The sequence below is a fragment of the Sinohyriopsis cumingii genome, chromosome 12, assembly GCF_028554795.1.
Source record: "Sinohyriopsis cumingii isolate HCF-2022 chromosome 12, ASM2855479v2, whole genome shotgun sequence".
Classification (NCBI taxonomy): Eukaryota; Metazoa; Mollusca; class Bivalvia; order Unionida; family Unionidae; genus Sinohyriopsis; species Sinohyriopsis cumingii.
This window is the reverse complement of record NC_142972.1, coordinates 32,426,234-32,438,819: the sequence shown is the minus strand read 5'-3', so window position 1 is coordinate 32,438,819 and position 12,586 is coordinate 32,426,234. Positions and strand designations below refer to the sequence as shown.

The 12,586-nt window shown below is 34.8% G+C and overlaps 1 protein-coding gene across 2 annotated transcripts in view; it reads left to right on the top strand.

Moving 5' to 3' along the window:
• Positions 1-12,586, top strand: part of LOC149786206 (putative neutral sphingomyelinase) — a 37,450-nt gene that overhangs the window by 5,289 nt on the left and 19,575 nt on the right. For both annotated transcript variants that reach the window (XR_016424890.1, XM_089976574.1), the window contains exons 2-3: positions 430-532; positions 5,383-5,646. Coding sequence is in view for 1 of the 2 variants with exons in the window: in XM_089976574.1 (XP_089832700.1) it covers positions 430-532; positions 5,383-5,646 (367 nt within the window). In the remaining variant the exon portion in view is untranslated. The remainder of the gene's footprint in view (positions 1-429; positions 533-5,382; positions 5,647-12,586) is intronic.

The window sequence follows — 12,586 nt, the reverse complement described above, 5'->3', positions numbered from 1 at the left end:
AGATCATTTTTATTTAGGAAAAAGAAGAAACCTGTTGAATTGAGCTTCAGAAGGTCAAGTGAAAAGTAGCAAAAAAATTCAACCAATGAAAGAGGGTTTTTCTGTAAGATAAGTATAATAATACTGTCTGCTGTATGTCAGACATATTATGATGCTCTTGTTATATACAGTAATTGATCCTTGAAATTGTTATTTATATTTAGTTATAGCAAAATAAACTGGATGATGATGCTAGATGCTGAGACATTGAATCATTTTAAATCCAGACCAGATTCACATTACATTGTTTCTAATATCTATGAGTTGACTTTTGAACTCATTTAATTTAAATGTTAGAAAACATTATTGATCATGAACCCAGTAAGTTATCCAGCATACAAGATTTTCCAACTTACCTGGTTTTATGAATTATTTTCCATTTGATTATAGGGGTGTTCCTGTGCCTGTGGTATGTAAGAAGAGGAAAGAGAGAATGCATGCTATTGCTGAAGAGCTTTCAGCGGGAGAATATGATATCATTTTTCTTCAAGAGGTAAAACAGTAATGAGAATGTAACACTAGCATGTAGATTTTTAATACATATATAATCACTTCACACCACATTCTACGTATTTTGAAAAATTTAAAGACTTAAGTTTCTGATATCCTAATTCAATGGACCATGATATTGACTGGTTTCGGTTTTCAGTTTGAGTTTGATGATAGCTGAGGGTTTGTTTTATATTAAGCAACCATTTATACTGTATTTGACATGGTACCCACACATGCCTTATAGGTACATGCACTTTAGAACTCACAAAAGAAATTTTCTGATTGATTATGTCTTAATTTCAACATGCCGCATATGCAATACAAAATCTGTCTTGAACATCATGATTGATTTTCTTTTAAACTTTCACTTTGCACCAGCTAATAAAATATTGATCTTACTTGGGAATTTAGTGGGCACAATGCATGGAGACGGAATGAACCTCCAAAGTGGCATGTTCTCAACATAGACAAAGGGAACTAACTCTTTTTGAGTAAGTACATATATGTGATAGGGACAGTATTTATGACCCAAATGAGAATTATGAAGAACGTGGTATGAATATTAAGCTAAGTACAGGATGGTGCAACTTGGACTTCCTATTCTTATTCAGTTATTAAATGCATAAAGTGAATTATTGATAGGAATGGAAAAAAAACTTTGCAAGTAGTTCAGTTTATTATTTCATGTAGTACCATAATTGAATAGTCGGAGAAAAGGCTGCCAGAAAAGCCCTATAATTTCTCAAATGTTAATCAAAGTCAGGCCAAAAAACCAGGAATTTTCACTTGATCGTAGAAAACGCCCCACAGAATTAAGACAAATAAACAGATTTGGAGGTGACTGAACTATTCACTATGTTGGGATACTCCATAAATCAGTTGGATACTCACCCTAAACATATTTGTATATTCAGTCTATGTGCTCAGGCGATTTGATAGGCCAAGCAGACTTGATACTTCTTATTCTGTACCACGTCAGTATCATTTATTTTTTTTTATGTAGAAGTTACAAAGACTGGTCTAGTGTTGCAGCATGTCAACATGGCTGTGACTTGTGATTCTGTTGAGTGTAAGAGCAAAGTAATACAGTTTTTCCTCTGCTAGTTCTCCTTTTAAAAATGTATTATCATTGATAAAACTTTGCTTGTTACTTGGTAGTTCACACACTGGGAACATGATATTAAGCATTATTGTCAATGGTGATGCATTTTCTGGTGAATTTTACTCTCAGACCTTGCCCCAGAAATTAAGGGATGATTCGAACAATAACATTTTGGGGACCCTATCCTTAGAATTGATCATTTATTTGCATGAAATTAGTATTTGGAAAATTGTTAAGACATAGTCTCATGGTTTCTAACGTATCCATGATTACTTGCAATTGTTTTTGCAATTTATTTTCATATGTCCCTTTTAAAATGACTGTCATAAGGATTTGTGTATAGTGTAAACCAAATTTAATTGCATTATTTTGTTGTTTTATAGAATAGTTGCCTTCTTAAATAGCAGTTGTAGTAGATGTTGTTTTTGTGTTCATAGCATGTAAATAGATTTTTTTTTTAAAAGTCCTTAATATGAAACAGATTTATCTGTAAATTCATCTAACATAATATAAATTATAGGCTGCATTATAATAATTTTTGTATGTTACTTACGGTGTTAAGAGAATAAAGAGCCCTTTGATTATGTGGCACCCTTAATTTATCATTAAATTAAAGTTCTGTTCAGTTTTAAAGGATAGGAATCTTTGCAGCATATTTACCAATCAGATGCACATCAATAGCTTAGAATTCTGAACACTTTTAAAAACAAAATTCCATTTAGAGTGCAAAAAGCATGAAATAGAATGTCATAAAAAAATTTGTTGTTTGTTAAGGAAATACCTGATCTAGTTCATTATTAGTAAAAATAGTAGATCACCTGACTGAAAAGAATATCTTGGAAAATGAATCTTGGACATTGTATTTCATTTAAGTAATTCAAGGCCTGAAATGTGCATATCAATTGCTACCATTATGTGTTGTCAGCCATTAACAATTCACATATAGTGAATAATCCAAATACTGATAGGGTCCATGCTAGGGGTACACTGACAGGGTTCATGCTAGAGGTGATATTCAGACAAATTAGTCACCTTAGAATATCATTTCACCTGAACAGGCCCAAAATGTGAAGTTTTCTTTGTCTTGTATTGATATCAAGACATTCCTTCACCCCCTTTTGTTTCAGTGTAGTGAATTAACCCTTTACCTCGATGTGACTTTTGTAGAGGCGTCCAAAGACGGTTGTATGCGGTAAAGGGTTAATAATCAAATTAAAATGTCAACGTTTTTGAAAATAAATTTTCTGTTAAAGAAGGAAGTGGAGATACAGAAGAGGAATTTTTATGTTCTTAAGTCAGTTTTGGTTTTAATTTGATGATCATAAATACAGAAATGACATTGCTTTCTATGGATTTCCTGCCAAAAATTCACACACAGTCCATGAAAAACATGAAAAATGAATTTGAGTAGCCCATTTTGAAGCAAATTATGACTTAGTGGATGTATCCAGGTATATTAGTAATATAAATAATCTTTTTATCCAATAATCCATCATACATGCATATGAAAAGAGGTCTTCTGTTATGGAAGTAGTTGCTGATTTTCTACTGTAACATATTTTTGAGGTTGCCATTTTATATTATACAATAACTGTATTGACAATATTAAATAAGTGTTACTAGTTTTTACAAACTTCTAATATTATTTCGTTAGCTAATGATCTGACATGAAAATATGCAAAACATTAGTTGTATATGACTATTCTGAAATGAGTAGTTTTGTCAATGTTGCTCGATTCTAGCTGGAGAAAGTTAATTTTGCCCAAATGTTGGAGTTCAGCTTTGAACTATGACTTATTATGATTACATGCACTTAAAATCAGTGCCAGGCTGAATGGAAAGAGGTAAAAGTTCTGGCAAGCAAGATTTACTAACATTCATTTGGAATATTTCAAACTAAAAATTCTGGGACCTCAGAGTAGTCCCAATTAATATAGCAAAATCATCCCTGTACATAGAAATCCACTTACTATGGAGGAAAATTTAAATAGAGAATCCCATGCTTTGGATGTCCCTGACAATGACTGCATTAAATATACAGTCCATAGATTGCATTGAAAGTAGATGGTAGGTCACCACTTTGACATAAATTGGCTTTAAAAAAAATCCATCCTTTCTTTTATTCAAAGGTATATGATTTTTAAGTTTTTTTTCTCCAAATTCAAAACGACCCTTGCCTAAAAGATTTTCTTAATGCCAACATATGCAGTTAAGCAGAGAAAAGTTAATGATTCTGTAATTTAAATGAGTTATATTCGGACTTGGATTTCATTAGCAATACTTGTGTATATGATACATCCTGTGTTTTGTACATCATCATACTGTATGTCTTTTTCAGATGTGATAGAGATCTCAAAATAGAAATGGCTTTTGACTTTTAAAAATGCATGTATTCTAAACCAGAATATTTCTGTTCTGTTCAGTAAGGGTCATACATAATCCTTGAAAATATTAGTTTCTACCAAGAAAAATTCCTGGAAAAGACTGGGAAAGGTGTACTATAAAAAGCATGAGAATCCTCATCTTTGTAGCTAAGGTTCTGATATGATAACCCTATTCTCACCTTAGCGTGTCAAGCAGATATTTCTGTGAATTTCATTGATTGCGGCGGCAAACCACCACATCCAATCAAAATTAAGTTGTTCAAATTTGAACACTGTACCCACATGATTGAGATAAGGGAAGCACACAGCTTAAATGGACTGATAAATAAGCAATTTTCCACTGCTGGTCCATGTGTATACAAATACCTTTCATTCATATATGCCTGTAATGGCTTCCCTCTGGTACATGTTCATACTTTCTGTGTTAAACTTACAAAGTATCCATTTTAGGTCAGTTACCTCCATCATTGTTGGCAGATGTACAATACACCACTGTTACACACTATTGGTTAGTTGGCATTTCATACTAAGGGAGGCAACTCATGACAGCCAATAGATGTCACTAGAACAAAGCACTAAAATACGGTTCAATCTGCCAATGTATAGATAGGATTATCATATTGGAACCTTGGCTAGCGAAGATGGGGAACCCAGTGATCCACTTCCTTGAACGGACAAAATAATTTTCACAAGACTGCATATACCTCTTGTTCAGAATTGGTGGGAAAAAAATACAAGTTTGATGTAGTATCAAAATACATGGAAGCCATCAGGCCAGAACATATTCATAAACCATATCAAACAAGTAATTTACTGTGACTCATAATTAACTGTGAATGCAGTTTTGTATTTATTACCTATCCCCTTTTGCCACTTTCTAAATACTTTTTATATTGTTATGAATGAAAATCAGAACAAATTCACTTCTAAAAATGTGTATGCACAGACATCAGAGAAGACACCTGTGTAGCTTGAATCTGGGTGTGTGATAATTGTTGTTGTTGTTGTGGGGTTTAACGCCATTTTTCAGCACATGATAGGCTATACATGGCGGCCAGTATTAATGGTGGAGGAAGAACCCGGGAAAACCCCGGAAAGAACCACCGACCCACGAGAAGCTACTGGCAAGCTTTCTCACATGCCCACATTGGCTGAATCCGAGACTTGAACTGCCGCAGACAGAGGTGAGATGGCAGTGATCCGTAACGAAGAGCGCTTTAGACCACTCGGCCACTCGGGGCCCCTGCGTGTGTGATAAGGAGATGTTTATTAAACAGCCGTATCAGTCAGACACCAGGTGAAATTTTTAAGATTAAATGGGAATGTCAAAAGATGTTTCATGTAAAATTTCAATTTTTTTTTTAGGTTTGGCTCAAAGCAGACTACCAGATCCTGAAGAGTAAACTCTGTAGCAAATCTTATCCATATGCCCATTACTTCTACAGTGGATATGTCGGTAGTGGAATGTGTATCTTCTCCAAGTTTACCATTCTGGACTCCATCTACTACCAGTACCAGTTAAATGGCTACCCACACAAGATTTACCATGGGGACTGGTTTGGTGGAAAGGGGGTAGGGCTTTGCAAGTTGAAGATACAGGATCTTGCTGTGTACTTATATATCACTCATGTGAGTCTCCTGTTTTCTCATAATAAATATGGAAATAATTGTGATCTTTTGACCTTTGATAAGTTTTTGTTTTACTTCTGCTAATCTTGGACCAGAAGATCTTATGGTGTGGTACCTTGTCTGCCATTCATATTCCATTGATTAGCACTACTCTTCCTGAATGACTTGGATCACTGCCATGAAATTTTACACACAGATGATTTACATGGTGTATTACTACCTAAACGAAAATGGTGCCTCGTGACCACCCATTATGGCCATCTTGAAGATCTTGTAATAGAAACTCCTCCAGAATGGATGGTACAGTCAAAATAGGGTTTTCACTAAAAGACTTAAAGAATGACTGGTTGGTCCTAGCTGAAAATGGTATTGATCTGGCATCCAACGTGATCACCATGGTGGCCATCTTACAGATTTTGTTATCACTAGTCCTTCTAAATGGATAGACACATCAACATTGGGTTTTTAAAAAAAGACTTCTTATGATGTTGAGTTGGTCTTAAATTAAAATGGTGCTAATTTCTCATGCTATGTGGCCATCTTGAAAATTTTGTAATCGCTACTCCCACCGAATAAATGATCTTTTTGACATGGAATATAACAAAAAGGTCATTCATGATGCTGTGTCTTAAATGAAAATTGTGCCAGTTTAACATCCAGTATGGGTGCAATGGCATTCATCTTGAAAATCTTATTAAGGCTACTCCTTCTGAAAGCATCAGCATGTGTTGTTCTAAAAGACTAGTTGGTCCGAAATAAAAACAGTGCTGATCCAATATCATGGCCATAGTTACTGTCATATAATTCTTGTAATCATCACATCTCCAGAATTGATGGTCAAAGTGATGTGATGTTTTCACTACAAGATGTCCTTTGATATGTGGTTGGCTCAAGATAAATATAGACCTTCAGTATGGTCATCATAGTACAGTGGAACCCCGCTATAACGCGATGATCGGGGTCCATAAAATCGGATCGCGTTAAAAGCGGGGTCGCGTTAATGCGGGGTTTTACAATATTTAACTTTTTTTTCCGAGAACATATACGTGTATACATGTACAATGATCAAAAGTCGGCTTATCATCAGATGAATATTAACTGGAATGCATTAATTAAGATATATTCAAAATAATCGAAGGTTAATATATTTATAGGTTATTACTGTGCATTAAAAACATTTACTAATTTTTATTTGTTTGAACGATAATACAGATTGACCGATAATACCAGACTATCGCTATATCATGAAAAGTGTATCAACACCGTATGCTACCGTGCCGTCGTGGCATGCAGTTCATCCATAATGGATGTAATTTCATTGAAAATCGTACAGATTTAAAATATTCAATAATTTTGTAATAGTCTGAATTCGTCGTGTAAAATATAGGATGAACAAAATATTGAAACCATTTACTTGCCGTCTGATATCGTACGGTCATTGCATGCAGCTATTCCCGGGTCTACATACGGTGTCTGTACAAATTTCATACCGCTAAAATTTTATCATATGCGACAACTGCAAGAATAATTAACAATCAACGCATGATTTCAGCGTGCAAATAACTTTTATTTCAGATTTTGTGAACATCAAAAGAAACATGTGAAAACTGCTAAATTAATACTTCTTTTAAGTTGAGTAATGCCAATGATGTGTCGACGGATGCGTTATTATCTGCTACCATTCCCTTTATCATTTCACGGCGATAATTTTGTTTAAATACGGAAATTATGCCTTGGTCAAGTGGCTGGATTTCTGACGTAGTGTTTTTCGGGAGGTACGAAACTTTGATGTTGCCATCACTGCTGACAAGATTTTCCGCTGGGGGGTGGGCAGGGCAATTATTCAGCAGGAGGAGAGCTTTTTCCTCCAGCTTGAGTTTTTGTAAATGAGCCCGAACATCTGGAACGAATGTTTTGTGAAACCAGTCGTCAAATATGGAGCTATTCATCCAAGCATTCTTGCTGTTAGTGTACTGAAATGTTGTTTGCCCTTCTTTAGTTGATCTAGGGCATACAGTCTCTTTAGCAGAAAACGACTTAAGTTTTTGAACTTGCTTTTCCATAACAGTAAAATATTTTTTTTATATAAGCAAACAACGTACACAGATAAAGCTCAATAACTAAGTAATGAAGGCCTGCAATGGTTACAAATCACTTTTTATATAAAACAAAATTAAGCTGAACGGATGTACAATTTCATACCCTTTTAATTTACAGATAATAAAGTGGATATTATTTACTTTCAACTGTTTGTTGTTTGATCACACCGCCAAGCACAGCATACATGTTGGCGGCTTTCGTCCTTTGATGTTTATTAAATTGTGCGACTTCTTGTATCAACCACAACTTTGTCTGCTGCTTGGCTGTGATTGCAGTTAAATAAGAAGCCCATGTCGGCTATTGTTTGAGCAACGACTGTATACAGAATTCATGGAAGACAATCACAAAGACGATTTACTGGCTTTACTCATGGATCCGTAATAAGTAACACTTCCGATAATGTTTACTTCGGCTTAACAATTCAAAAACCTAATGAAACCAGTTTTCTCTTCTAGAGTAGAATACGGAGCTTCACCACAACCTGTTCAAATTGATAAATTTCAGAAGCCAAGCGTTGTACACACTATTTCTCGTACGTTATATATATCGTATTATTTTAGAATTCATACACGATCACTTCTCCAAAATCACTTAAAGAACCAGGATAATTTGTTAAGTTCCGATCATTTATTATTAAAAGTCATACGCAAATTCTTCCACCAAATTATAATAAACGTTTTACACACTATTTCTCGTACGTTAAACAAATATTTTCACGGTCCGATAAAAATACACGTAAATGAATTTCAAATTTCAGGAACCATGCCACGATCATATTATTTTAAAAGTCACAACTAATCTCATGCCCAAAATGAAGTTAATTTCTTGTTTTGTTTTTTTTTACTTTTCTCCAAATTTTTTTTCTCCATGTGTGAATGAATATACGAAATTTCGGGAGCCATGCTACGACCGCGTTATATCCGAATTCGCGTTATGGCGGGGCGCGTTATAGCGGGGTTCCACTGTAGTGATATTACACATCTTGGTATAGCTACCTCTGATGGTCCTGTATAGATGTGGGTTTTCACCAAGAAACTGCTTGTGATATCTAGTTAATCCTAAAGGAAATTTGTGCTGAACAGTGGTGGCCATATGGAAAATCTTGGTGCCACAACTTCATTTGAAGAGATGGTCATATCAACATGAGGTTTTCACTAAAACACTTCTCAATGTTTGTAGTTGATCCTAAATACAAATGATGCCAATGTGACCTTCCAGAACTGGAAAAATTTTGCTGTTGTTGTTGTGGGGCTAAACAGCATTTTTCAGCACATGATAGGCTAGAGGTTTTCCAAACTTCACCAAAGACGCCATTGCGGCCAGTATTAATGGTAGAGGAAGAACCCAGGAAAACCCTGGGAAGAACCAACGACCCACGAGAAGCTACTGGCAAGCTTTCTCACATACCCACATTGGCCGAATCCTAGACTCGAACCCACACAGACAGAGGTGAGATGGCAGTGATCCGTAACTGAGAGCGTTTTAGACCACTCGGCCACTCGGGGCCCCAAAAAAATAATTTTAAGACAGTTACTTCCCAGAAATGGATGGCTATACCAGCATTTTAATAAAACTTCTTTCTTGCGATTTAAGTGTTTAGGTTGTATATATCTTTTATATTTGTGTTTATTCCATAAGCATTCACTCCCTGACAGATCTAGTAAATATCGTAATATGTTTCTTAGGTATTATAATAAAAAAGTTACTCTTTCCTCCTCGAAATTCTAGAGGTTTTCCAAACTTCACCAAAGACGCCATTGATTATGTTAGGTAAAAAGATCATTCAGCTTAAATCTGCAACATTTTTATCTGTATGCACTGCTTCCTTGACTCCTTTGGTAATCCACACCTGGATAACTCCAATGCCTTTTAGCATTTTAAAATCAATGGATCCCATATTTCATTAAGTTGGCAATTTGTTGAAATGCCCTATTATGTTTTTATATTAATAGGGAATACATGAGACCATATCAGTATGCAAATGATTATATTTTGTTGATTGAGTCAGCTTAATTTCATGTTAAAATCACACCACAGATGGCTCCTAGCTAGGGGTGAAATAAATCATCGATATATCAATGCATCGATACTTCTGCTGATACGATACACATCGGTACAAAAGATGGAGAATCGAACAAAATGATACTTACCGTATGCAATTTAGTTTAGTTTTCAGCAGTCATACATAATTATTATTAGTTACCTCGTTATTCTGTAAAATTATAATCCATCTGAAACAGCACTTCCAGTCACAGGCACTCATGTAGAGATGAAAAAGACTGTTTGAGAATACCCACTCGCCATCTGCAAGTTAACAAGGTGACATGGTTTGTAATCTGGCACTACCCCCCCCCATTCCATGCTAATTATCTTAACCTACAAGTATGTTCAACATATACTGTACATTCCAAACCTTTTTCACGTGTATAATCAAGTACTTTACTCATCATTTAGTAACCACATTCATGCGAAGTTTCTGCTTTGAATTGTATCTTGACTTTTTTGGTCAGTTTGAAAGCTATGCTACTATTGTGTTGCTTGTTGAAATAGGATACACTGAATTATCATTTGTGGCTATTGCTTTTCTGGTAGAGGTTAAACAATAACCACCAATCAGAAGTCAATGTAGCTTATTCTCTGCGTGACAAACAGGAAGTATTGGCAGATCAAGAGAGAGACTTTGCAGGAAAGTCATTTAGATATGTCAAGTACTTAGGTGGCGCTATACAGTTTCGCATTTTGCATAGGGTTAGGATTTTAAAGAAAAAGAATGTCCCCGGCTTTCCTCACTGGTTATACTGGCTATTTAAAAAAGACCTTGTATATCTTAGGTATAATGCAAAGAACCTTTAATTCCCTTTATTTTGGTGTATGATTGATGGGTGTACTATGGGTTATAGAGTATACAGCTTGGCCTTACTTCAAATGTGCACCTTTCAAAAAAGTGCTAGCTCTACTTGGTCATTTTCACTTCCTGAACTTCAAAGGTCAATTGTATAAAAAAGAGCCGATAACTTTTTTTACATTTTATATATTTGGTAATTCATTCATTGTACTTTCAGAAGCTGGTATTGTCTAGTCTGGCAAAATTCATTTTCCCTATTTTAATAGCTGCTATGTATAGTGTACTTTAGACTAATTCAGACTGATTTTTTAACACAAGGGAGCAGTCATTTTAGTTAGCATTGTGCTTAAATCATGTAAAATTTCCAAAAGTACAATATCCAAAAGAAATATCATCCACATTACATTAATGTAGCATAGAGGTATGCAAACATTCTCTCCACTGTGCATGTTTTAAATTTGAACTACTTCACCTTACATACGTCACTCTCTCAAAAGTACATATTATCTGGTGAGCGCCACCTTAAGTGGAGATGCTGTTAGGGTGTGCCATTGCACGCATCATGCAAAGTTTTTACGAATTTGTGCACTTGGAGAACAGTGAAACATGAGAACTCTCACAAATTAGTTGAAAGTCCCACATATAAAAATATGCTCTGTGATGTATACATTTTTATTTATCTGTTCTTGTCATGACATCTATTTTTTCTGATAGCATCTGTTCTACATCTGAGTTCTTCAAGCACAACATGAATAGTTGTGAGACTGAATTTAATTAGAACATTGTGCCCAGGAATATGCATTATGTCGTAGTTTGAACCATTTATGAAGAAAGCTTTACAAATGCGTTTTTAAAATACGCCCTACCTTGAAAACCCAAAATGTATGATTCCTGGTATGGTTCATTCCGATTTTTGTTTGGCAAATACTTGCTGATGAGAGTGATGATGACAATAATATTTAAAGCTATGAGTGTATTATTGGAGATGGGAAAATGTTAATGGAGATACCAGTGAGTTTTTTTGAGCCCGAAATGGTGTTAAATACAAGTCAGATGTACATGCTGGATTGACAAAAAATAGATGGCATTACCCTTTCTGTGGTATTTTGAAATTAAATGTATAAAGGGCAGAAAATTAAAATACAAACAATTTAAAAGGATAATGCAGTTTTCATCTTTTTAATCAGTTTTGCCCTGTGAATCATATGCTCCAAAACCACATGTATCCATGACAGGGTTAAAACAAATTGAAATAAGGGTAAAAAATTTAATTAATAAGTAAAGATATTTATTTTAATACCTCTGTTTGCACAACCATTGATAGACTTAATACAGCATTATGGCGCAGATAAGAAATTTGGTGTATTAGTCAGAAAACTACAGATTTAATAAAGGAACTTTATGTTATTGAAAAATCCTATTTTGGAGCAAATGTATCCAAAAGATAATATCTGTGAGCTCTGGAAAATTGTACATAACAGTCATAAAGATGAGTTTCCCAACATATTCAGGCTGGCAAAGCTAGCATTGTATATGCTACTTCAGAAATAAGCATAGAACAATATTGATACAGAGGAAAGAAGCAGAGTGTGCTCAGAAATAACAGATTAATGCTTATACAAATAGAGGTGACATCTGTCAAAGATGTTGATTTCAGTTGAGCTCTAAGAAAGGGGAGCAGGAAGAAAGAGACAGATATTGAAGTTTAGATAAATATTGATCTATGACTGTTTCTTCCCTTTTTTTTCTTTGATAAAGGGGATGGAGTCTCCTTTAAGATAAAATCCTGTCATCATCTCTCCTTAAATTGTACATGGGGAACAAATTTGTAATTTCTATTTTTTTATGCAGCACAGGTGTATCGTTTCACCCCTTCTCCAAGCTTTTGCTTTTGGCTTATCTCTAAATTGTTTTTCAGAATTTGCAGTGGTACATTGGAATATACTTTTATGTTTTAATTAAAGGCACATGCTTTTGTTTTTCTTGGAATTTTTG